At 42.4% G+C, this 26,132-nt stretch overlaps 1 protein-coding gene across 3 annotated transcripts in view; it reads right to left on the bottom strand.

The window, feature by feature from the left end:
- Positions 1 to 722: 722 nt before the first annotated feature.
- LOC109891923 (uncharacterized) overlaps positions 723 to 26,132 on the bottom strand; it is a 53,947-nt gene continuing 28,537 nt past the window's right edge. For 2 of the 3 annotated variants that reach the window (XM_031826457.1, XM_031826461.1), the window contains exons 6-24: positions 23,745 to 23,838; positions 23,127 to 23,213; positions 22,469 to 22,585; positions 22,193 to 22,291; positions 21,958 to 22,106; positions 21,317 to 21,455; positions 20,976 to 21,098; positions 19,919 to 20,116; positions 18,410 to 19,461; positions 15,826 to 16,075; positions 15,101 to 15,190; positions 12,476 to 12,700; positions 8,848 to 9,018; positions 8,099 to 8,276; positions 6,697 to 6,813; positions 6,245 to 6,517; positions 2,988 to 3,220; positions 2,548 to 2,598; positions 723 to 2,344 (exon numbers count right to left, since the gene is read on the bottom strand). In XM_031826457.1, coding sequence (XP_031682317.1) covers positions 2,560 to 2,598; positions 2,988 to 3,220; positions 6,245 to 6,517; positions 6,697 to 6,813; positions 8,099 to 8,276; positions 8,848 to 9,018; positions 12,476 to 12,700; positions 15,101 to 15,190; positions 15,826 to 16,075; positions 18,410 to 19,461; positions 19,919 to 20,116; positions 20,976 to 21,098; positions 21,317 to 21,455; positions 21,958 to 22,106; positions 22,193 to 22,291; positions 22,469 to 22,585; positions 23,127 to 23,213; positions 23,745 to 23,838 — 3,634 coding nt within the window. In that variant the 3' untranslated portion in view covers positions 723 to 2,344; positions 2,548 to 2,559. The remainder of the gene's footprint in view (positions 2,345 to 2,547; positions 2,599 to 2,987; positions 3,221 to 6,244; positions 6,518 to 6,696; positions 6,814 to 8,098; positions 8,277 to 8,847; positions 9,019 to 12,475; positions 12,701 to 15,100; positions 15,191 to 15,825; positions 16,076 to 18,409; positions 19,462 to 19,918; positions 20,117 to 20,975; positions 21,099 to 21,316; positions 21,456 to 21,957; positions 22,107 to 22,192; positions 22,292 to 22,468; positions 22,586 to 23,126; positions 23,214 to 23,744; positions 23,839 to 26,132) is intronic. The other variant, XM_020484383.2, reaches the window with a different exon arrangement.

Genomic DNA, 26,132 nt, shown 5'->3' with positions numbered 1-26,132 from the left:
GAGCACTCAGGACCTCAGACTGGGGTGAAGGTTCATCTTCCAACAGGACAACGACTCTAAGCACACAACCAAGACAACGCAAGAGTGGCAAAGGTGCTTCAACAAAGATGCTTCAACAAAGTACTGGGTAAAGGGTCTGAGTACTTATGTAAATTAAATATTTCAGTTTATATTTATTTATACATTTGCAAAAAATGCTAAAAACGTATTTTTGCTTTGTCATTATGGGGTATTGTGTGTTGATTGACGAGGGGAAAATAACAATTGAATCAATTTTAGAATGAGGCTGTAACGTAACAAAATGTGGAAAAAGTCAAGGGGTATGAATACTTTCCAAAGGCACTGTAATTTCTATGACATCAAATTTTTCTTCATAAACTACCTATTTGATGGATAATTCCTTTAAAATGTTGGGCACCATATCACATCAATTTCCGTTTGGAATTAAATAAAATATTTTTTATTTTATCAAAGTAAAGAAAAATACAAACGCACAAAGGCTAAATATTTTGACCAGTTTCATAATTTAAAACATCAAATTGAGCTAACAAGATGTAAATAAGTGTAAAAAGATGTTAATGTTGAGGAATCAAAGTGAGAAATGTTCATTAGTCTCGGACACCGTTATGAACTTGTTACGAGACTAGCCATATTGTCATAACAGTCCAATACTGTGCTTATACCTGTACTAATAAAATCCAATAAAACACATTACAAGCAAGCACCAGTTAACGTTAGTTTAATTGAGTTGAGAAGCCCTATTCAACATGAGATTTAAAAATCATGGACAGATCTTGTCATGGCTCTCCTACTGAATGGAAGGCATGGAACCAATTTATGGTTCTGCTGTTAAAAGATGTTTGGTCTTCCACATTTGATACAACAATGTTTGTCGATCAAATAGCTTAAACTAATTTGCAAGTTTGGGCTATTGTAATATTGTTATTGCACGTGACGTACCATACCTAGGGTGGTCTGGTCTAAAGCATGGCAGGTGTAAATGTAATGTCATGCCAGAACTGCATATTTCATGTAATAAGAGCAAAAGTTATAAAAATAATATAATATAAACGCAACATGCAACATTTTCAACGAGTTACAGTTCATATAAAGAAATCAGTCAATTAAAATAAATTGATTCGGCCCTAATCTATGGATTTCACATGACTGAGCAAGGGCCTAGCCTTGGGTGTGCCTGGGAGGGCATAAGCCCATCCACATGGGAGCCAGGCCCAATCCACTGGGGAGCTGGCCCAGCCAATCAGAATGGGTTTTTCCCCACAAAAGGGCTTTATTACACACAGAAATACTCCTCAGCCGTCCGGGTGATTGGCCTCAGACGATACCCCAGGTGAAGAAGCCGGATGTGGAGGTCCTGGGCTGTAAGTGGTTACACGTGGTCTGCGGTTGTGATGCCAGTTGGACCTCCTGCCAAATACTCTAAAACGATTTGGAGGCGGCTTATGGTAGGGAAATTCTCTGGCATCAGCTCTGGTGGACTTTCCTGCAGTCAGCATGCCAATTGGACGCTCCCTCAAAACTTGAGACATCGGTGGCATTGTGGTGTGTGACAAAACAGCACATTTTAGAGTGGCATTTTATTGTCCCCAGCATAAGGTGCACCTGTGTAATGATACTTCTGTTTAATCAGCTTCTTGATATCACACACACACCTGTCATGTGGATGGATTATCTTGGAAAATGAAAAATGCTCACTAACAGGGATGTAAACACATTTGTGCACAAAATATGAGAGAAATAAACTTTTTGTGTGTATGGAATTCTCTGTGATCTTTTTACTTCAGCTGACGAAACATGGGACCAACACTTCACATATTGCATCCATATTGTTTTTCAGTATTCATAAAAAGACAGTTGAAGTTGATTTATTGATTGATTCACCCTTGTATTTATGAAAATGTTACCTGCACAGTTTACTGAGATCATGTGTTATTGGTTTAGCTTGGCAGAAAACATGCTCTAGCCTGGCATGACATTCACACCTGCCGCTCCAGATCAGAGCACCGCTCAAGGACAGGTATGATGTTTGCATCACGTGCAACAATTTCTTTGTGACATTTTGCAATTCACTATAACCTGTTGAATCTGAGATAACACTAAGGTTAATTACAAGTTGAATGTACTTGTCTTACACAACACAAACACAATTCAGACGCAGATGTTTAAATTGCAAAACAATAAGAACATATGTGAAATACAGTACATTTTAGTGGTCAGATAAAAAAAATCATAGAAAAAGTAGAGTACAGTAACTGTCATGTAATAGTCCCCTTTATACAGTGACACAGTTCATGGTGTCATTCTGTTGTCGATAGGTCCAATTCTGTGAGGAGAGACAATATAGGATTGTATTTGAATAACCTAGGGAAAATGACTGAAAACTTGTAATGTATTTTACACATGGATGTTTCATACAGTTACATACAAAACAAACATGTGGAAATATATATTTTTTAACTCCCCAGACATAAATACAGGCAAACTATAGATGGTGAATCGTGACCTCATTATTACAGACAAACTTACCAAACTCAGAGCTCAAACCTCAGTTGACTTTCCAATGGCCAAATTTTGAACCTGTGGTGGAAAAAAATAAAAACAATAAAACATCACTTCCTGTTGTATAGCTTACCAGATCACAAAGAGGTGAATTTTCACTTAGGCTCCCATTGACATCAGTGTATGACTTGTTTTTTTTTACTAGTGATATTTTTTGTAATTTTTATGCTTTATTCAAACAGTGCAGAAGTAGATGGTGATGCAGGAGGTTAAGAAGGGAGACGCAGGCGGTAAGGCCGGGCCTGGTCTTCGGTGGGGAGGTATACTTGCGATAGCGCCAGCCGTGTTTCCACTATACCACGGGCTCTACACCACCCCAATGCATGACTAGGTTGATTTAGAATTCACCCTAATAGTATTATAATCCTTGCGAAGTTGTACAACTCATGGTTAGGCTCAACCCACACCTTAGGTGGATCCTTAGTCATGGCTGGTGGTCTGTGTGGGAGCAAGGGCGTGGTGGTTCTCTCTGTGGACCGGGTGGGACTCTTGGGTCTGCGGGTTAGCACCTCCTTCTGGCCGACGACGGAGGCGAACACGGAGGAGGCGTCCTCCGCCTCTCTACCAATTGCGGAGTGACAGCTGTGGCTGGAGCTGCTGAAGCCGCTCACGCTCTCTCCTGAAGACTCGGAGCTGTTCACTGGAATAGGAAGGGGAACCCGTAAGACTTGTCCACATTCTAACCTGAAAGGAGTGCTCAGAGAAAGGAGTGCTCAGAGAAAGGAGTGCTCAGAGAAAGGAGTGCTCAGAGAAAGGAGTGCTCAGAGAAAGGAGTGCTCAGAGAAAGGAGTGTTGATTTAGGATCAGGTCCCACCTCTTATTCATTGTGACTCAAAAGGTCCAAACTAATCCGAGATCAGCACTCCTACATTACTAGACGCTTAGTAAATATGGGCTCAGGGCTTTTAAATGACTGATCCTTTATACATTGTCTTTAGTTCAATCATAAATGAGATGAAATAGATCCTCTGTCATCTTAATAAAGCATTCCCAAATGTAATTAGTTATCTGCCTGGCAGTGAGACTCAAGTTTGGGAAAGCACCATAAAAATTCCCCTTTATAATAAAGCATTCCATTCATCGTTGTGTTTGCAGACTTATGTAAGATAGCAATAGTAGCCTAATGTGATGAGTAAATTGGAAGGTCATCATTTAAGATAACAACATAACTCAATCCCTATTTGCAGAAAAGACCACAGCGAGTAGTGGAGTGGGCCTAGGCTAGGCTATAACAGATACTGTACGTTTCTTTCCTTTCTTTGCATGAAAGAAAAAAGTGTCCTTTTATAAACACATTTCATACTATTTACATGACTGGAGACAGTAGATTGTTTTTCTGCCTTTATAGCTACCATTTGGAATTGGATTGAATTCAACATGAAATCAACAAATAAACAGGTCACCATGTTATTGGATTTACAGGGCCAGATTAATGCAGGGGCTTACCCTGGCTGAAGAAGCTGGTCCCAGGTTCTCAGCTATGAGAAGCCAACAGACATTTACTCCTGAGGTGGTGACCTGTTGCACTATTATTTGACCCTGCTGATCTATGAATTTTATTTATTTTACCTTTATTTTACTAGGCAAGTCTGTTAAGAACAAATTCTTATTTTCAATGACGGCCTAGGAACAGTGGGTTAACTGCCTGTTCAGGAGCAGAACGACAGATTTGTACCTTGTCAGCTCGGGGATTTGAACTTGCAACCTTTCAGTTACTAGTCCAACGCTCTAACCACTAGGTTATCCTGCCGCCCCGGCTTGAAAATCTTGAATAATGATCTCGTCATGTACTCTTATAATCTCCACCGGCACAGCCAGAAGAGGACTGGCCACCTAGGTTCCTGCCTTTCTAGGGAGTTGTCTAGCCACTAGTCATCGCTTGCTCTTTGGGTTTTAGGCTGGGTTTCTGTATAGGCACTTCGTGGAATCTGCTGATTGGAATTGTATTTATTTGTTTACAGAGAATGATGGTGTGACAGGAGATTGGGGATCTGTGATTTCTTAATCTGGCCCTGTGAATTTAAGTAAAATACTACATTTGTTTATGTTGAGTTTCAGCAAATCCAATCAGTTTTTCACATTGATTCAATGTCATCAGCTATGAATCAATGTGAATCAATGATATTGAATCAGATATTGAATCACCAGATATTACTTTGCCCAGTGGGTTGTGTGCATGATTTATTCTATGAAGTAAATTACCCCATGTCAGTTTTTGATTCCCAAATGGTGGGTTGGGTTTGGGACCAAGTGGTGGGCCATCATGACTGCGTGGCCACGCACGCCTCCAACTCAATCATCTAGTTTGCAGACGATACAACAGTAGAAGGCTTGATTACCAACAATGACGAGATAGCCTACAGGGAGGTGGTGAGGGCTCTGGAAGTGTGGTGCCAGGATAATTTCCTCTCACTCAACATCAACAAAACATAGGAGCTGATCGTGGACTTCAGGAAACAGCAGAGGGAGAACACCCTTATCCACATCGATAGAACAGCAGTGGAGTAGGTGAAAAGCTTCAAGTTCCTCGGTGTACACATCCCTGACAAACTGAAATGGTCCACCCACACAGACAGTGTAGTGAAGAAGGCACAACAGCACCTCTTGAACCTTAGGATGCTGCAGAAATTTGACTTGGCACCAAAAACCCTCAAACTTTTATAGATGCACAATTGAGAGCATCCTGTCGGGCTGTATCACCGCCTGGTACGGCAACTGCACCTCCCATAACCACAGGGCTCTCCAGAGGCTGGTGCGGTCTGCCCAACGCATCAAAGGGGGCAAACTACCTGCCCTTCAGGACACCTATACCACCTGATATCACAGGAAGGCCAAAAAGATCATCAAGGACATCAACCACACGAGCCACTGCCTGTTCACCCCGCTATCATCCAGAAGGCGAGGTCAGTACAGGTGCATCAAAGCTGAGACCGAGAGACTGAAAAATTGCTTCTATCTCAAGGCAATCAGACTGTTAAATAGCCATCACTAACACATTAGAGGCTTCTGCCTATATACATAGACTTCAAATAACTGGCCACTTTAACAATGGAACACTAGTCACTTTAATAATGTTTACATATTTTGCATTATCCATCTCATACAGTATGTATATACTGTATCTTAGTCTATGCAGAACATTGCTCGTCCATATATTTATATATTCTTGATTCCATTCCTTTACTTAGATTTGTGTGTATTGTTGTGAAATTGTTAGATATTACTGTACTGTTGGAGCTAGAAACACAAGCATTTCGCTACACCCGCAATAACATCTGCTAAACACTTGTATGTGACCAGTAAAATTTGATTTGATCATGGCTGCTTCATTTTGGGCTGTGGTATGAGAAATAGAAATAGATCACTCTCTCTTCATTTTTGGGGTCACAGAAAAATCCCCACCATTTTTGGTGACTGGGTCACTGGCACAAACATTTCTGAGAACCACCTAGCCTCTCTCAACAGTAGCTGTGTCTTACAACAAATAGGAATCATAGGAAGATAGTCTGACCTTGTAAACAGTATTTGGACAAGGAGACAGCAATTCATGCTTTAGATTTGTTTAACTGGCTACTGTCAAAACCAAATGCAAACTTCTCCCCAAATTAGCATGTTTTAATGTATATTCCCCAAATGAGCTACCCTTCTCATTATATCCACTCACTCAGTAGATTCTGACTTCCGCTCTCCTGGTCCATGTCATCCTCCTCCTGGACCCCAGGGGGTGGGGAGTACCCCCCGTGACCCCCTGCCCCCCTCCGCTTCGGGCCACACAGGTACCCCTCCACGGCGGACGACAGGGACCCTCTCCCAGAGGACGAAGAGGAGTGGCTGCCGGAAGACGACGAACAGCTCCCCGAGCCAATGGAGTTAGGCCGCAGCACAGGACACCCGCCCTGCGAGCTAGACGTCCCCGAGGAGGCCAACGCCTTGGATTCTGGGAGGGCCAGATGAAATCAAATTGTATAAGACGGGACATGAATGAGACAAAAAATTGAAATTCCGAAGGAGGATCAACCAGGACCTCCGAAAAACATTTATGATGGTGTTAATTTATTACTAAGAAGAACCATTCCAATTATATTCTAATTGAAATATTCTATTATGGGTGTGTACCTCTTCCCATCAGAGCACAATTGACTGCCCTGTCGTTGATGGCCGCATCGCTAGGCTGGATGTCCATGAAGGGCTTGTTCCCGATACCCATGAACACCCTCTCCTGCATACGAATCTCTAGAATATAGCAGACAAAATACCGTTTAAACATTGACCTATTTTGAGAAATGAGCTGGCAGAGATACATTTGTCTTGGAGCAAGGCACAACATGTTACCATGGACAGAGGGATGTGGAAGGATCTAATTTTGGCCTTACATATGGTGACAAGGGAATGAAAAGGATTTCATTGACATATAAGGGTAGGAACACAACAACAAAACTCAAACATTGACCCAAGAAATACTATGGCTGTGTACTAGTCTCATTCCAAGATGTGTATTTGAACAGTACATCAGGTAGAGTGCTTTAATTTACTACTTTGTTGCAAGAGCTTCCCGTCATGACCCTCACTGCTTCTACTTAAAATCCAGGTTAATAGTACTGGCAAGGCGAGCTGCATGCCAGAAGCCTGACATTTTTATTGCCTCCATTCCTTCATGACCACCTGACCAAATGATCACAGTTGAAAGTGTTGGATTGGTGTACATCATATTGCACTCACCCATCAATTCCATTCACATCAGTGGGAATGCGGGAAAGAGAATGGCATACTATACATGACTGCGAGAAACCAATAAAACCTACTGGTGTTTGTTGGATCTTAATTTGATCACTATTGTTGGTTAAAATGTTCCTGCACCACATGATTGAGCTTCAAGATGTACATATATTCACTGAAAACATGCATTAACACACGGTTATATTAACCCTATTGGACTTTCCATGTAAACTCATTTTGACCAGCTAATAGCCTAACCAACAATCAAGCAACATTATGGACTATACGTGCAAATCTTGTCACTGCAGGATCATTTTGCAGTGACAATACAGGTCAAATTAAGATCCAACATCTTTACTACTACTACATACTTCACTTCTGGCACATAAATGTATGACAGTTCTGAAAATGTTACTACAGATGTAGGATCTTATTGTGACCAGTATTGTAGCAGCAAAATCATTCTGCAGAAACAGGATTTTATCATTTAGTCCATAATGTTGCTTGATCAGTGGTAAGGCTATTAGCTGGCCAAAATTAGGCTACATGAAAAGGGGAATACTGTTCATATAACCGTGTGTTCTATTTATTTCAGTGCATTTATATGAATCTACATTTCTTCGGTATAGGAAAATTCTCAGCAACAAAAACTGATCCAATTAAGATCCTACATCTGTAGCTTTCAAATCCTTGCTCCTCAATTCCCAATTGAAGTTTAGTAATGTTTTCTGTCACAGACCAGATCACCTGAGGACTCTTTCTGGTAATTCTGAGAGACCTGATTGGCTGGGTGTCCTCTGACCTCTATTGTGTACAGCCTGCTCCCAGAGGATGCGTTCAAGGTCTTTGGTCCAGGCATCCTTCACCTCACTGTTCCCGGCCTGCAGCGTGTATGTGTCCTGGGACTTCCTCCTTCGGAACCAGATCTCAAAGCACAGCCCGCTGTCCCCAGAGTTATGGGTCATCCCAATGTCAGAGGTCTGTCAAAATAGACATGGCTTTTACTTAAATACAACGTTATGAAGACTATAAAGGCCTACACTTTACGGATATTACTGTGTACAACTTCGTCTTAATTTCTGCTTAGAAATTAATCACCCTAGACCACGTGTCAAACTCATTCCACGGAGGGCGAGTGTCTGTACTTGATTGATGAATTAAGGTCACTAATTAGTAAAGAACTCCCCTCACCTGGTTGTCTAGGTCTTAATTGAAAGGAAAAACCCAAAACTCGCGGACACTAGGCCCTCCATGGAATGAGTATGAAACCCCTGCCCTAGACAGACGAGGTCATCTGCAGTGCACGGTTCCCTTCTCCATTTTAAAGTAGGGTTATGTGTTAATGTATCATATACAGTTCTGCTAAGCAATAGAGGAAGTTAAATGTTAGGAGTGTAGATAATGGGACATTCCATAGAATGCTCTTTCGTGTCACACAAGGCCTTTTTATAACTTAAACATGTGTTTCAATGAAAGCCAAGGGAAGTGGCTTCAGCAAAAGATTCATATTGGGGTATATTGTGCTGTGTTGTATATTGACTGTCTGCACACCTTAAATGACTGTTTGTAGACATAAGTGTCATTGCCCACATCAGTCCACTTGGTCTTGCTGAAGAGGACGAGGTCCTGGAAGAGGAAGATGTGGCGGAAACATTTCTTCTTCCTGAAGGACACCAGGAACTCGTCCTGACGAATCAGCTGCCCCTGCTCCTTCAGGTTGACCTAGAGGCAAAGAAAGATGACATTGAGGGCAGGCTGTATTCTGCCAGGATATTTCTAAGGTAAGATAAACCATTTTTAGTACCTTGACATTTGACATTATACTGTATTCACCCCCTCATAGGAACAAACTAGCATTTTTTTTAGGTTCCCGAACAACCTCACAAATGTGGTAGATGGTTATCTGGGTCGGGTGGGTAAATCATTATGCCAAAGTGAGTTTCACCTGAAAAAAATGTTGATGATCCCTGCACTATACTGTATGACCGCAAGGTCAGTTGCCAATGCACATTAGACCAGAGCCAAGTGGTGCGTTGAAGTTCAGAGATAACAGGTGCGGTCAACTGCATGGGCAGTATACAGGTCTAAAAGGAGTGAAAGGTTTAAACAAGCTTGTTATCTTACAAAAAATGTATGCAACCAAACTACCTCACAAACTCGTTATCTCTCTCAGAACGATCTTCTTGGCCCTAACCAGTCAAGGCAGGTCACTCAACTGAGACTGCTCTTCTCTGTGTCAGAGAGGCTCTCCGCACTGCCAAAGCTGACTGTCTCTCTCCTCTGTTCTCATCCACCAAGCTCAATCCACCGCGAACCATCAGATCCTCCTCTCCACCCTCTCAGGGCTGGGCGTCTCAGGCTCTGCACACTCTCTGATATCATCTGTCATGACTCTCCTGGCTGAGGATACATGGCCCCAGATCAGATTAGCAAATGGCTGACGATGACCAGGGTTTCAAGCGCTTTCGGAGAGCCTCTGACATAGAGAAGAGCAGTCTCAGTTGAGATATTGAGATGAGATATTGGATAAAAATGTTGCTTTTGTATGTCTTGTCACAATAAAACCAGGATAGGTGCTAGAACATTGGTCGTGGATGAAGTGAGTGGGCCACAATGAAAACGGCTTTGAGCACTTGGGTTTTTTAAACTAACAATATCGGACCACCTATTACTCCTGTCCACTCCCCCGTACCCCAATCCATCGTAATTTCTTATTCTTCCCTATCTATTCTACAGTTTATGTTCTTACATACTGGAACTGATATGAGACAGACAACTAGCATCCCACACAGTTGTTCCAAGGATAAAGTTGCCTCGGAAGTAGTATGTCCTATGCAACACTACAACAGTGAAAAACCAACAATCCAGTCTAGTCCTGTCCTGTCTTGCCCAGTCCTCTCCTCTACTCTCAGATGACCTCATCCCCCACCCAACCCCACATGTCTACTACGGTACACCCAGAAATAAGAGGATGTGTAAGAACGTAATGTTTAGATAGGGACATATACTACCGGTCAAAAGTTTTAGAACACCGACTCATTCAAGGGTTTTTCTTTATATTTACTATTTTCTACAGTGTAGAATAATAGTGAAGATATCAAAACTATGAAATAACACATATGGAATCATGTAGTAACCAAAAAAACTGTTAAACAAATCAAAATATATTTTTCTTCAAAGTAGCCACCCTTTGCCTTGATGACAGCTTTGCACACTCTTGGCATTCTCTCAACCAGCTTCATGAGGTAGTCACCTGGAATGAATTTCAATTAACAGATGTGCCTTGTTAAAAGTTAGTTTGTGGAATTTTTTTCCTTCTTAATGCGTTTGAGCCAATCCGTTGGTTGTGTTGTGACAAGATTGGAGGGGGGTGGGGTGGGTGGGAGGGGGGGTATACAGAATATAGGCGTATTTGGTAAAAGACCAAGTTCATATTATTGCAAGAACAGCTCAAATAAGAAACAACAGTCCATCATTACTTTAAGACATGAAGGTCAGTCAATATGGAATATTTCAAGAACTATAAAAGTTTCTTCAAGAGCAGTCCCAAAAACCATCAAGCGCTATGATGAAACTGGCTCTCATGAGGACTGCCACAGGAAAGGAAGACCCAGAGTTACCTCTGCTGAGGATAAGTTAATTAGAGTTACCACCCTCAGAAATTGCAGCCAAAATAAATGCTTCAGAGTTCAAGTAACAGACACATCTTAACATCAACTGTTCAGAGATTGTGTGAATCAGGCCTTCATGGGCAAATTTCTGCAAAGAAACCACTACTAAAGGACACCAATAATAAGAAGAGACTTGCTTGGGCCAAGAAACATGAGCAACAGACATCAGACCGGTGGAAATTAGTTCTTTGGTCTGGTGTCCAAATTGGAGATTTTGGTTCCAACCTCCATATCTTTGTGAGATGCGGTGTGGGTGAACGGTTGATCTCTGCATGTGTATTTCCCACCGTAAAGCATGGAGGAGGAATTGTTATAGTGTGGGGGTGCTTTGCTGGTGACACAGTCAGTGATTTATTTAGAATTAAAGGCACACTTAACCAGCATGGCTACCACAGCATTCTGCAGCGCTATGCCATCTGGTTTGCGCTTAGTGGGACTATCATTTGTTTTTCAACAGGACAATGACCCAAAACACCTTAAGGCTGTGTGAGGGCTATTTTACGAAGAAGGAGAGTGATGGAGTTCTGCATCAGATGACCTGGCCTCCACAATCCCCCGACCTCAACCAAAGTGAGATGGTTTGGGATGAGTCGGACCGCAGAGTGAAGGAAAAGAGGACAGCAAGTGCTCAGCATATATGGGAACTCTTCAATAATGTTGGAAAAGCATTCCAGGTGAAGCTGGTTGAGAGAATGCCAAGAGTGTGCAAAGCTGTCATCAAGGCAAAGGTGGCTTTTTGAAGAATCTCAAATATTGTCACGTTGTATGAGACAGGAGCAGGAAATGTTTTTTTTTATCCTCTACTCAAAATAGAGTACATCATGAACATGACGGGGACGAAGCTCAAACCAAACACATATATATATATATATATATATATAATACGTAAGGGCTGTAATCCAAACAAAGAGCTAGGTATAAACCTGTAATAAATACACAGGACGAAACCCGTAATAACAAGTGCACACTAACACGCAAGCCTATACAACAGACCACAGGTACTCACAAGACCAACGGACATGGAACAATAATCAACAAGAGCAATGGGGAACAGAGGGCACATATATACACATGCTTATCAGTGGGAATGGGAACCAGGTGTGCGTAATGAGAGAAGACAGTCCGGGGTTGGTGGTAATGATCGAGTTCAGTGACACCTGGAAGGCCGGTGATGTAGACCTGAACGGAATAAGCAGCAGTACCAGGAGAACCCGTGACAAATACATAATATATTTTGAAATGTTTAACACTTTTCTGGTTACTACATGATTCCATATGTGTTATTTCAGAGCTTTGATGTCTTCACTATTATTCTACAGTGTAGAAAATAGTAAAAAGAAAGAAAAACCCTGGTATTAGTAGGTGTACAAAAATTTGGACCGGTAGTATATGCCTCTGCTTGCTCTTTAGGGTCTAGCCCAGGTTACTGTAAAAGCACACGATAACCCCCACTAAAAAAGGGATTAATGAATACATGTGATTGATTGGCTTCACCCCCTAACACTCACGTCACAGTCCTGTATGTCGTCCATGGCCAGCAGGTTGTTGCCATGGCGCAACTGGAACTGGATGACTTCAAGGGCACGCCTGACTTCGGCCTCCTCGCGGCCCCGGTGGGGCCCACAATCCCTCACCATGTCCTGCAGCAGCAGGCTGTACTTGCTGATCCGCTGCACCGGCTTCAGCAGATATGATGACAGGTCCATCTTGTCGCCCAGCTCTATCTGTTTTTGCTAAAGTGTTGGGAAGATATACAGTGCATTCGTAAAGTATTCAGACCCTTCGACTTTTTACACATTTTGTTACGGTACAGCCTCATTCAAAAAGTGATCAAATATTTTTTTCCCATCATCAATCTACACCCAATAACCATACTGACAAAGATAAAACAGGTTTTTAGAAAAAAATGAAATATCACATTTATATAAGTATTCAGACCCTTTACCCAGTACTTCGTTGAAGCACCTTTGGCAGTGATTACAGCCTTGAGTCTTCTTGGGTATGATGGTACAAGCTTGGCACACCTGTATTTGGGCAGTTTATCACATTGTTCTCTGCAGATCCTCTCAAGCTCTGTCAGGTTGGATGGGGAATTTGCTGCACAGTTATTTTTAGGTCTCACCAGAGATGTTTGATAGGGTTCAAGTCCGGGTTCTGGCTGGGCCACTCAAGGACATTCAGAGATTTGTAGGCACTCTTGCATTGTCTTGGGTATGTGCTTAGGGTCGTTGTCCTGTTGGAAGGTGAACCTTCGCCCGAGTCTAAGGTCCTGAGCGCTCTGGAGCAGGTTTTCATCAAGGATTTCTCTGTACTTTGCTCCGTTCATCTTTCCCCTCGATCCTGACTAGTCTCCCAGTCCCTGCCGCTGGAAAACATCCCCACAGCATGATGCTGCCACCACCAGGCTTCACCGTAGGGATAGTGCCAGGTTTCCTCCAGACTTGATGGAGGGTCAAGGAAATTGGTTTTACTAGAGAAAGCTTGACCTGACAATGACTTTGTGCTAAAAACACAAGCTGTCAATCGATAGACAAGATGTTGGTGTGTGTGACCCGAGAGAGATAAACTCATCCAGGCTAGAACAATCTCTCAACAATCTCAGATCTTCTTCGAATCTGGGAAACTAAGCCGGGTTGGGAGTAAGACAACATCCCGTGCGGATAACCAGGAGATGGACCAAGGTGGCTTATGGGAGGGGTTGAACCAGCCCTGACTAAGCATTTTTAGGTCCTATATTATATCTGTTTGTTCATTTTCAGTTAGGTTACTCGGCCCAACAGTCAAGACTGGGTGGACCAGTCTCATTATTGCAGTAATTAATCCATATTAATCCATATTGAATAAAGATGATTGTCTGAAGAAATGACAAAGTCTCTCACTTGATTAGAATATTCCACCACAGCTGTCATGTGCCTTTTACTGTGGAGTGGCTTCCATCTGGACACTCTACCATAAAAGCCTGATTGGTGGAGTGCTGCAGAGATGGTTATCCTTCTGGAAGGTCCTCTGTGGAGATGAGAGAAACTCTGGAGCTCTGTCAGATTGACCATCGGGTTCATGGACACCTCCCTGACCAAGGTCCTTCTCCCCCAATTGCTCAGTCTGGCCAGGCACCCAGCTCTAGGAAGGATCTTGGTGGTTACAAACTTCTTCCATTTAAGAATGATGGAGGTCACTGTGTTCTTGGGGACCTTCAATACTTCAGGAATGTTTTGATACCCTTCCCCAGATCTGTGCCTCGACACAATCCTGTTTCAGAGCTCTACGGACAATTCCTTCGACCTCATGGCTTGGTTTTTGCTCTGACATGCACTGTCAACTGTGGGACCTTATATAGACAGGTGTGTGCCTTTCCAAATCATGTCCGATCAATTGAATTTACCACAGGTGGAGTCCAAGTTGTAGAAACATCTCAAGGATGATCAATGGAAACAGCACCTGAGCTCAATTTTGAGTCTCATAGAAAAGGGTCTGAATACTTATGTAAACAAAGTATTTCTGTTTCTAATACAATTTTTTCTTCATCTAAAAACCTGTTTTCGATTTGTCATTGTGGGGTATTGTGTGTAGATTGATGAGGACATTTATTTAATACATTTTTAGTAAAGGCGGTAACGTAACAAAATATGAAAAAAGTCAAGGGGTCTGAAACTTTCCGAATGCACTTTATAGGTTACAATAGATTTAGGGTAGATACAATACATCAGGGCCCTACTTTAGCATTGATTTGTTAGGCCTTTGGCCATGCAAGTTATTCCTTCAATAGCGTCTTAGTACAATAGGAAAAGAGTATTATTATTTTTTTAATTTTACTTTTATTTAACCAGGCAAGTCAGTTAAGAACACACTCTTATTTTCAATGACAGCCTGGGAACAGTGTGTTAACTGCCTGTTCAGGGGTAGAATGACAGATCTGTACCTTGTCAGCTCGGGGGTTTGAACTCACAACCTTCCGGTTACTAGTCCAACACTCTAACCACTAGGCTACCCTGCCACCCCGGAACCCTAACCCTAAAATATACTTTTAAAGGCCTCATAATTCTTCGCAAAACCGGTTGTTCCAGTGTTCCACTTCCACAACAAATGAATTGATCTCATATTAATGTACTGTGAGGGATGGTTGAAGTCCTCACCTTGAAGAAGTCATGGCCGTGGTTGAGGAGTAAGCCGTCTGACTTGGGTTTGTTCTTGCTGTAGAGGGCGTACAGACCAAAGCACTCTCTCTGGATAGAGGAAAAACAATCCAAGCAACAACGTTGAAACATTGGATGAAAATGGGTCTTTCTGCCTCGTTTTCAATTTCCAATGAAATACAACAGAAAATATCCCTATGTTTCATATTGTTGGGAAAACAGGAAATGGGATAAAACATCTTAGGAAATTCCCAGGAACTCTGTTTAATCTCCAGTGTGCACATCTGGAATATTTTAGACAGTGATAGACACTGCCTGCTTGTTGATTCAACAAGATTTTAGTTGAACTGACTTGTGGCATGCGGTACACATCACTTGTTGGTGACTGCAGATCACAGATAAGATACAAAAAGTCTGAAACGTCTCTCACCCCAATAAATTGTTGTTGATTGTTTGTATAAGAGCAGTTGGATTACAAGATACTGTAATACCAGTGTTACTTTCCTTTTAACTTCCCTGTGAAGTGATGGGGACACTACCCTGGAAAGGGTGCCGTCCTTCACTTAAACCTATCATCATCATCACAGTTTTTGATCTTGAAAACTATAAAACAATTGATGTTTTATTGATGACTTATGAACAACATAATGAAAGATTGTTTTGAGTGAAATATCCCTTTAAGGTTAGTTATCAAATGGTTAAGGCACGTAACTATGGGAACCCACATGTCGTAGGAAGCTGCGTCCCACCCTGAAGGGCTCTCGAAGGCAGCCCTCCAGCTCTTTCAGGAAGTGGTGTCGATGGAAGTCATGGAGCTTCTCCAGGTTGCCGAAAATGCTCCCCCTCTGGCCCCTTAGGTCCTGAGGCACGTCAGGCCTCTCCAGCTCGGGGAAGTAGTGCTCTCGGACATAACCTAGAGATCGTACATACTCCCTCTCAGTCAACAAGAGCTCCTCCATGATCCTCTGCAACTTCCTGTCCACACAAGAAACATGGAATAGGGATTTTTTTAAAGATTTATACAAAGCATTCGCAACATTAAGAAACATACATGCCAAATATAGACCATATATTGTGTTCCCTACAGGTTATAGAAAAGAAAAGAAGCTTTCCGTTCAGTCCTGCCTACCTACAGGTTATGGAAAATGTGCTCTTTTAGTTTTTCACCAGTAGGTTTTCTCAAGGAGAACGCTTCCACTTCTCAGCCAAAGATAATAAAACAAAAACACTCCATTAAATACTACAGTAACATCTGCAAAAACACTACAGTAATACTACATTATACCTCAATAAGCAAAAACACTACATTTATTACAGTATATACTACAGTTTTCTTTTACTATTTCAGACACCTTTTTCCACATTTTGTTACATTACAGCCTTATTCTAAAATGTATTAAATTACATTTTTTCCTCATCAATCTACACACAATTCCCCATAATGACTAAATGAAAACAGGTTTTAGACATTTTTGCTATTTTATAAAATTTAAATTAAAAAATATCTTACTTATGTAACTATTCAGACCCTTTGCTACGAGACCTGAAATTGAGCTCAGGTGCATCCTCTTTCCATTGATCATCCTTGAGATGTTTCTACAACATCATTGGAGTTCACCTGTGATCAATTCAATTGATTGGATTTGGAAAGGCACACACATGTCTATATAAGGTCCCACAGTTAACAGTGCATGTCAGAGCAAAGAACAAGACATGAGGTCGAAGGAATGGTCCGTAAAACTCCAAGACAGGATTGTGTTGACACACATCTAGGGAAGGGTACCAAAATATTTCTGCAGCATTGAAGGTCCCCAAGAACACAGTGGCCTCCATTCTTAAATGGAATACGTTTGGAACCACCAAGACTATTTCTAGAATTGGCCGCCCGGCCAAAATGAGCAATTGGGGGAGAAGGGCGTTGGTCAGGGAGGTGACCAAGAACCCGATGGTCACTCTGACAGAGCTCCAGAGTTCCTCTGTGGAGATGGGAGAACATTCCAGAAGGACAACAATTTCTGCAGCACTCTACCAATCAGGCCTTTATGGTAGATTGGACAAACTGAACCACTCCCCAGATAAAGGCACATGACAGTCCGCTTGGCCTAAGCCAAAAAAACAAGATTGAACTCTTTGGCCTGAATGCCATGCGTCACATCTGGAGTAAATCTGGCACCATCCCTACAGTGAAGCATGGTGGTGGCAGCATCATGCTGTGGGTATGTATTTCAGTGTCAGGGACTGGGAGACAAGTCAGAATCGAGGGAAAGATGACTGGAGCAAAGTACAGAGAGATCCTTGATGAAAACCTGCTCCAGAGCAATCAGGACCTCAGACTGGGGCGAAGGTTTACCTTCCAACAGGACAACGATCCTAAGTACACAACCAAGGCAACGCAGGAGTGGCTTCGGTACAAGTCTCTGAATGTCCTTGAGTGGCCCAGCCAGAACATCTCTGGAGAGACCTGAAAATAGCTGTGCAGCGATGCTCCCCATCCAACCTGTAAGAGCTTGAGAGGATCTGCAGAGAAGAATGGGAGAAACTTCTCAAATACAGGTGCCAAGCTTGTAGCGTCATACCCAAGATGACTAGAGGCTGTAATTGCTGCAAAAAATTGCTTCAAAGTACTGAGTAAAGGGTCTGAATACTTATGTAAATGTAATTTAATTTTTTTATTTTTAATACATTTTCTAAAAAGCATTATGGGGTATTGTGTGTAAATTGATGAGGGATTTTATTTTTTTAATAAGTCTGTAATCTAACATAATGTGGAAAAAGTCAAGGGGTCTGAATACTTTCAGAATGCACTGTATATTATAGTTTACTGTAAATTACAGTATAATACATTACATACTAGTGTTCACTGTAGTGTCTTTGGAGACTTTAGCACGCAAAAACACTACAGTGAATACTATATTGTTTACACTATAGTATTTTTTCATGTAGGTATATCCTAATAAAGTGTGACTGGTATACTTAGTGTAGTTATTGTCAAGGTTTCAGGCAAATAATCTTCATCTGAAATCTAACAAAGACCCAAAGAAAAACCATCTCTATGCTGCCCTTCTATTAACACTGCGTGCTGTAAATGTCATTTGTCACTCAGTTGCTTATTTAAACTGCCAGTAAGCATGATATCAAGACTTGTTTCCCAGATCCATTTCAATAACAATGCTATTTTGTTTGTCTGAATTGCAGATTGTGAATAACTCTTGGGTGACTGTTGGCATGTTGGTTTTATTGGAATTTCTTGCATGTTATTTTGGGATTGCTTTTCTCATAGCTGTTGGGAGGGGGAGGTGCATCACTCACAGAACATTGTTGCCATTATCTTCAGCTTGTGTGTCGGCCAATGACGAGACATTCTGGGTCCTGTCACCAGTCGGGTCACAGGGGTCAAGGAAGGACACTGAAGACACCTCTATGGGGTCACCATCTTCTCTGTCATCGTCCCTTTCCCCATTTGTCCTACAGCAGGAGTTGCAAGAGCAGAAGCTTCCATTATGGGAGATATCATAAGGGTTTTGGGGGGACTGCAGGGCCAATACTGAGGGCTGACTATGGGAGTGTCTTGCCGACAAGAGGGAGGAGCCATACTTTGAGGACAGGGGAGAGCTGATACAGGAACCCTCACTCAGGGATCCCCCCAAAGTGCCATGTTTCCATGGAAACGCCTCACACCCAGCAACCAGATCCCCCGTTTTGAGGTCCGTCTCGCTGTGTTGCCTTCCTGGTCCACCATCTCCATCTTGCGGCACCGCTGGTGTCAGTTTCCCCTCTATGCCGGGGGATTTGGCCAACTGGGATGCTTCTTTGGCTCCTTTGCTCCTTTTCAAGTCATCTTTGAAAGGGAGGTTAAAGCACGCAATGTTATCGCTGTGCCTAGCACGGCTGTCTCTGCTCTCCATCTGTTCCACGGAGGCCCTCCCTGAGTTATTGGCCATATCGGCCACCCCTGGAGGGGAGTTTGAGGCTTGGGTTAGGGAGCAAGGGTCCACAACCACCTCCTCCTTGTCTTCCTCCTCTTTCTCCCTCTCCTTCCAAGTCTCCAACACCCTGTCTTTCACTTGAGCTCCGCCAGCTGTGAGCTGCTGCTGGTATTTGTTGGCTGCATTCCCCTGCTGCAGCCTCTCCCCCAGCCACTGGCTGACTTCCTGGCACTGGACCCAGGTCGCATTCCACAAATTCATCCCCCTGGAGCTCTTCACGCTGCAGGCTTTGATCTTCTGGAAGTGTCGGGACGAGAAGCAGTTACCCAATCTCTCCTCGTATGACTTAAGCATGCTTAGACAGGCTTTGGCAGGATAGCACCCTTTCTCTAGTTGCTCAAGATATTGCTTGCATTCCTTGGCGAGGGCAGCAGCCTAGAGGAAACAGTACAGAGATCAGTGTTATTTCAGAAGTGTTGGAGAAGTTAGAAGTGTTTTTATTTGTGTGTATCGTGGATGGGGTGTCAGGGTTCTGAAAAGATTGATGGGAATATTGATGACTGTTGTGGCTAGGGGTTAAAGGGGTGGCCTGTCCGTATATTGTAAAAATGTATCAATCCTTCCTTCAGTTCCTCAGTTCATACGTGATATAACAGAAAACATGGTAGTGGTGGTCAAAGTATGGTTGGAGAAATGAAGCAGAGTTAAGATCAATTTCATATCAATTCGAATTAGTTGACATTCCTCCATAAAAGTCAGATACATTTCTGGCAATTGGGAGGAATTTAAATAGAATTAAGAAGGTAAGGACTTAAGAAAGGAAGAGAAGGAATGGACTATTTTTCTGAGTATTTTGACAGGACCAGGTTCTTCCTCAACTTCCTCAACTAACCTCTTCACAGAAGCGGTAGACATGCACCGTGTTGTCAAGCTCGGTACGCCGTTGCTCAGCGCGCAACATAAAGTCGGCCATATTAGATTTGAACGTGTTCATCACAGTCCTAAAAACCTCCGTCTCGGGGTTGGAGTTGGTGGAACCCAGAATCTTCTCCACCTCCATCACCAGGGTCAAGGTCTCCTGTTTCTTCTCCTATGATGAACAACAAAATATGTCAACATTTCCACCACCACAGTAGGGTTATTTTCTGCCCATGCACCCTTATTTTAACGCTAAACCCACCACTGGTGTGCATGGCAAAATAACTATTTTCATGTCATCCTACAAATGTAAATGCCTGGAGTTTGCTAAACGGCATTGGCACTAGGATTGTAATCAGTGCTATGGTCAAATGACATGTAAATAGAGCTCTATGGCTACACACCAGTGATGGGTTTGGTGTCGAAATAAGGATGCATAAACAGGAAAGAATCTCATACCAGATTTTTTATGTAATTGGGCTCTTTTGCTTCCATTGGTCCTTGGGCCTTGTTAAGGTCAACGACATCATGAACTTTACCCAGTACCAGGACATTTTAGCCAAGAACCAGGTTGCCTCTGTCAGGAGGCTGAAACTTGGCTGCAAGTGAAACTTCCATAAAAATCACCAAAGAAATTGTTAATTTAACACAAAAATCAACATTTTGCATGTCTCCGGACTTGAAACCCATTGAAAACCAGTGGTTTGAATTGAAAAGTGCAGATCAAAGATATCAAGGATCGGGAAGGCTTTTGTATGGAAGAAGGGTCTAATATCCCTAATGTGTTCTCCAATATTATAAAACCATTTACAAAAAGGCTCAGTGCCATTATCCTCACAATGTGAGGTATTGAAAGGCATTGAAAACAGGGGTGCCAATCACCCCTTTTTTTTTTTTTTTTTAAATATTACTTGTTGAACAAAATCTCTTAATCTGAGCAATTGTATTATAAAATAATACAATATATACATACAATATAGCTCAGTATTTGTATTATTTATGTTTTAGTCTAACCCCCAACCCAACTGTACCTTGGCCTGAGTGAGGACGGTGTCAAAGCGCTGAAGGGCTTGGTTCACACTCTCCAGTGTGTCCTCAGTGGAGTTGGAGAACTTCAGCCATTGCTCTCCTTCTGTATCAAACCATGCCTTGGCCTACAAGGTACAAATTCAGATATGCAATTATACATCATAAGGCATACGAACAGACCGGGGTGAAAAGAGTATTAGTTTTCTTTCAATAATGTTAGGTGTGCTTGATTCAGCAAGAGCAAGCAGGCACAGTTCCTTAGTGACAAGGACGAAAGTATGTACTACACAATATACAGTACTTCTAGCTGAATGTTCTGTAAGTTTAGAACCTCCTGACCTACCGTGTTAAGATTTGACTCCGCCTCCCTGAGTTTGAGCAGGAAGTCCAGATACTGTAGTGATTCATTGGACTTCATCACCAGGGTGTGAACATTCTCCTCCACCTGGTTATATAGGACCGTCACCGAGTCCAAGGCATCCCTGTAATGAGAGTTGGACGTTGTCAAACATTCACTCCAGTCCTTACCTCTCCAACTTGATAGATTATGTGTGGTCAGTGGTGTTCTGGCAGAAAAAAGGCTGCCTTGGTATTACCTAGATCCCTCAAACTCAACTCCGGACCTCGGGGCCAGTTTCACTGCATTTTGTTTTTATTGTTCCCCTCTAATCAGGGACTGATTTAGACCTGTGACACCAGGTGTGTGCAATTAATTATCAGGTACAACAGAAAACCAGCAGGCTCCGGACCTCGTAGGGGTAAGAATTGAGTACCCCTGACATAGATGGTTGCTACCATAGAGATGGATAGAGGGCTCACTTGCCAAGAAGCCTGTTTTAGAATGGGAAATGCAACAGAGGGCAAGTAGTCGACTGGGTAGGTGGGACATAGAAGTGATCAAAGATAGGTGTGCCCTCTTTCCATCTCTAAGGGTGCTACACACAGTTAATCACAACCATTTATGAATTAGATAAATAACAGTACCTGTAGTCGTCGGACTTGGTAAATCGAAACTCCTCTCTCCTCATTCTGGTCAGAATGGCCCCACCTTCTCTCTGTAAAGGGACCAATCGGGCATCCTGCAGAACCTCTTTCATTGAGGTCTTCTGATCTTGAATAGATAGCTGAACATCCTGAACCAAAAACAACACAATGTAAAAAAAATCAGCCCCGAAAAAATTATGCTATAGACTTTTAATTTATAATTGTAATGAGCTACCTGGGCGGTGTCCGTTTTTGGATTACCATCAATTTTCTTGATTGCTCTATGTAGTAAATGGGCTGCCCCTTGCAAGTCCGACACAAAGGAAACCAGTTTCTGAAACAAAGGAAAAAGATTTTAGGATCCAGACTCATCCCAAAACAACGCCGATACAATAGATTTTGTTGATTGATGCTTCAGAATAGCAAAGACAACAGCTACACAAGTGCGAACAAGTTCACTTCCAAACCGATTTCTTGCCCACTAAAGCCATTTATAAATATTATACTGTACCTGGTGAAACTGCAGCCAATCAGTGTGGCTGTAGGGAAAGTTCCCGCCTAGGTCAGAGGTCAGCTGTTGTCCCTCCACCATCTTGTGCAGGGCCTTCAGAGAGGTCACCACTTCCATCTGATTGACAGGAGGCATTTTTATTATTTTCCCTTTATTTAACCAGGCAAGTCAGTTAAGAACAAATTCTTATTTTGAACGACGGCCTAGGAACAGTGGATTAACTGCCTTGTTCAGAGGCAGAACGACAGATTTTTAGGGCAATAAGGCTATATTCTGTATACCAACCCTACCTTGTCACAACACAACTGATTGGCTGAAACTCATTAAGAAGGAAATAAATTCCACAAATTAAATTTAACAAGGCACACCTGGAAATGCATTCCAGGTGACTACCTCGTGAACCTGGTTGACAAAATGCCAAGAGTGTGCAAAGCTGTCATCAAGGCAAAGGGTGGCTACTTTGAAGAATCTCATATATAAAATATATTTAGATTTGTTTAACAGTTTTTTCATTACTACACGATGCCATATGGGTAATTTAAAATATTTGATGTCTTCACTATTATTCTACAATGTAGAAAATAGTAAAAATAAAGAAAAACCTTGGAATGAGTAGTTGTGTCCAAACTTTTGACTGGTACTGTATGCACTTTCTGACCTGTAGCCCAGGGTGTCTTTCAGGGCGAGGGCTTGTGTCTTTATCCACCAGTATCAGCACACTATGGACTGCATTCAGGGCTTGTTCCTTTGGGGCCGACCAATAAGGAAACATGTCGGACAAAGGCATCATGCAAGGTCATCATAATGTGTTCTTCACTCTCGGGATTCACATGTGTATGTGTCCCCAATATGTGTTTAAATGGTCGGTAAATATCTATGATAGAAAACGATAGATCATTATCAATGACATAATTGACTACTGTGCAGTGGACAGAAATCCCTATGAATTCATATAGGATACATTTGGTGAAGTCAGTCACGTGCAGCAACCAAAATCTCCTTGTGGACTTCCCAGGACACAGCAATCCCCAAACTATCATTAACTGCAGCAACGATGCTTTACTTTACTCAGAGCAATAGCTTGTGTTGTATGGCTCTGTTGTATGACCTGTTGTTGTCATCTATGCCATGTTGTCTTTGTTGATAGTCTTTTTTACCTCAGTGCTTGAGAATGCAAGATACTCCACAATCCGCTCTCGATCTCCAAATCTAAATGGGTGGATTGCGGTTTAATAGTTGACTTATTTTGTGATGTGATGACTCATATTATCCTAACCTGAACCATCATTAGGGCTTTGTAGAAGAGGGAGGGAGGGTGCATCTTCCTGGCATTGATCACCACTGTCATTCCCAGGTCCCGGACCTCTTTTCTAGAAAAGAAAAAACAGGGAAGCGTGTTGTGGCACATTTAAAAGTTGTTCACACTGTCCTGGAATTCTCACTCATCAGATCGAAGTGTTATTTGAACGGTTTTAGTGGTTTCACCTCTTCTCTCCCTCTCCTCTCCTCTCCTCTCCTCTCCTCTCCTCTCCTCTCCTCTCCTCTCCTCTCCTCTCCTCTCCTCTCCTCTCCTCTCCTCTCCTCTCCTCTCCTCTCCTCTCCTCTCCTCTCCTCTCCTCTCCTCTCTCCTCTCTCCTCTCCCTCTCCCTCTCCCGTCTCATGCACGCACATGCACTACATGCACTACGTGCACACACAGTCCCCCCCCCCCCACACACACACACACATGCCTCACTGTAATTGCTCCATCTTAGGTTACCAGTTGGGTCTGTCTGTTCTTTAGAAGACATCCATACTAGATAGTTGGCAGTCAGCCTATGGCCTGCGGGCAATAGTGTTGTTATTGTGGTTTGTCAGGACTGGATGCCTCTTAAAAGGTTAAATGAGGAACATTCCCGGGAACGACGTTAAAGGGCCAATCTGTTTTAACGAGACAGCCGTCATCTTGAAATTCAATGTGTGTCCATTGAAGCTGTGTAAAGAGATTAGATGGTAAAATGTGTATTATGAGGACGTTTGGCTTTTAAACACCTCCGGCTGCGAGACCAGTGTCAGCTGGGGATAAAGCTATAGGGTTAACTGAGAACACAGTGGATGACATGTCTTTGTTTCTTCATCAGTTTAAGAAGTGGGAGACTATGGCCCTGTTCAAATACTTTACAACTGCATCCTTCCTTCCTTCCTTCCTTCCTTCCTTCCTTCCTTCCTTCCTTCCTTCCTTCCTTCCTTCCTTCCTTCCTTCCTTCCTTCCTTTCTTCCTTTCTTCCTTCCTTCCTTCCTTCCTTCCTTTCTTTCTTTCTTTCTTTCTTTCTTTCTTTCTTTCTTTCTTTCTTCCTTCCTTCCTTCCATCCTTCCTTCCTTCCTTCCTTTCCTCCTTCCTTCCTTCCTTCCTTCCTTCCTCCCTCCTTTCCCTCCTTCCATCCTTCCTTCCTCCCTCCTTTCCCTCCTTCCTTCCATCCTTCCTTCCTCCCTCCTTTCCCTCCTTCCTTCCTCCCTCCTTTCCCCCCTTCCTTCCTTCCTTCCTTCCTTCTGCCATTGGAGTAATCACTGATATTGATTGAACAATTTCACAACAAACCATGTCAGTTTCACTGATAAGTTCAAGGAAGGGTGGAAGGAAGGATACATTATCAATGTATTGGAAAAGGGCATAGTAGGGTTGCATGAGACATAAGATTGGTGGTATTTCACTGCCCTCCTGTGGTGAAAAGATATAGCCACAAATCCATGTCAAATGTTTTGACGGCATGCATTAAAAAGTGATGAGGGTTACCTAAATGTCTTCCAAACGATGTAGAATATTTACTTCCATTTCATAGTGTGTTCACAATACGTATTACAAGGACACACAAAACAAATGCACGAATCACAATTATAGTAAGGTAAGAGTGGACAGAACAGGGCCCGGTTTCCCGATAGCGATGGAATTTAGGCTTATGAGAGTTTTAACGATGCATCATCCCTACAATGTCCGAATATGTAACGTGTTTCCCATAACACCACAATGAAAGAACGTTTGGCTAAATGCGTTGTTGATACTGATTACATCAAAACAACAGCATTGCTGATCTCGGATCAACTTTCTCCAATCAAATCTTACCTTAACATTAGAATTATTACACAATACCGATGACGGATCAGCTCCTAGAGAGATATTATCGCCCAGGCTTATATCGCTGCAACTATTGTGGAAGCTTATTCTAAAGCTAAACCAATAATAATGCATTAAATCACAGATTTGGCACATCATTGCAGACATGTTGTTACACATTATGAAATATACTGAAACAAAATGTGAACGCATGTAAAATGTTGGTCCCATGTTTCATGAGCTGAAATAAAAGATCCCAGAATTATCCATACGCACAAAATGTTTATTTAGGTCCTTGTTATTGAGCATTTCTCCTTTGCCAAGATAATATTAAATTAAATTTATTAAACAGCATGATCATTACACAGGTGCACCTTGTGCTGGGTACAATAAATGGCAACTCTAAAATGTGCAGTTTTGTCACAAAACACAATGCCACAGATGTCTCAAGTTTTGAGGCAGCGTGCAATTGGCATGCCGACTGCAGGAATGTCCGCCAGAGCTGTTGCCAGAGAACTTAATGTTAATTTCAATACCATTCTCCACCGTCTTCGATGGACACTGGCACGCTGG

Source organism: Oncorhynchus kisutch, linkage group LG1, assembly GCF_002021735.2.
Source record: "Oncorhynchus kisutch isolate 150728-3 linkage group LG1, Okis_V2, whole genome shotgun sequence".
Lineage (NCBI taxonomy): Eukaryota > Metazoa > Chordata > Actinopteri > Salmoniformes > Salmonidae > Oncorhynchus > Oncorhynchus kisutch.
This window is presented reverse-complemented; position numbering and strand designations above follow the sequence as displayed.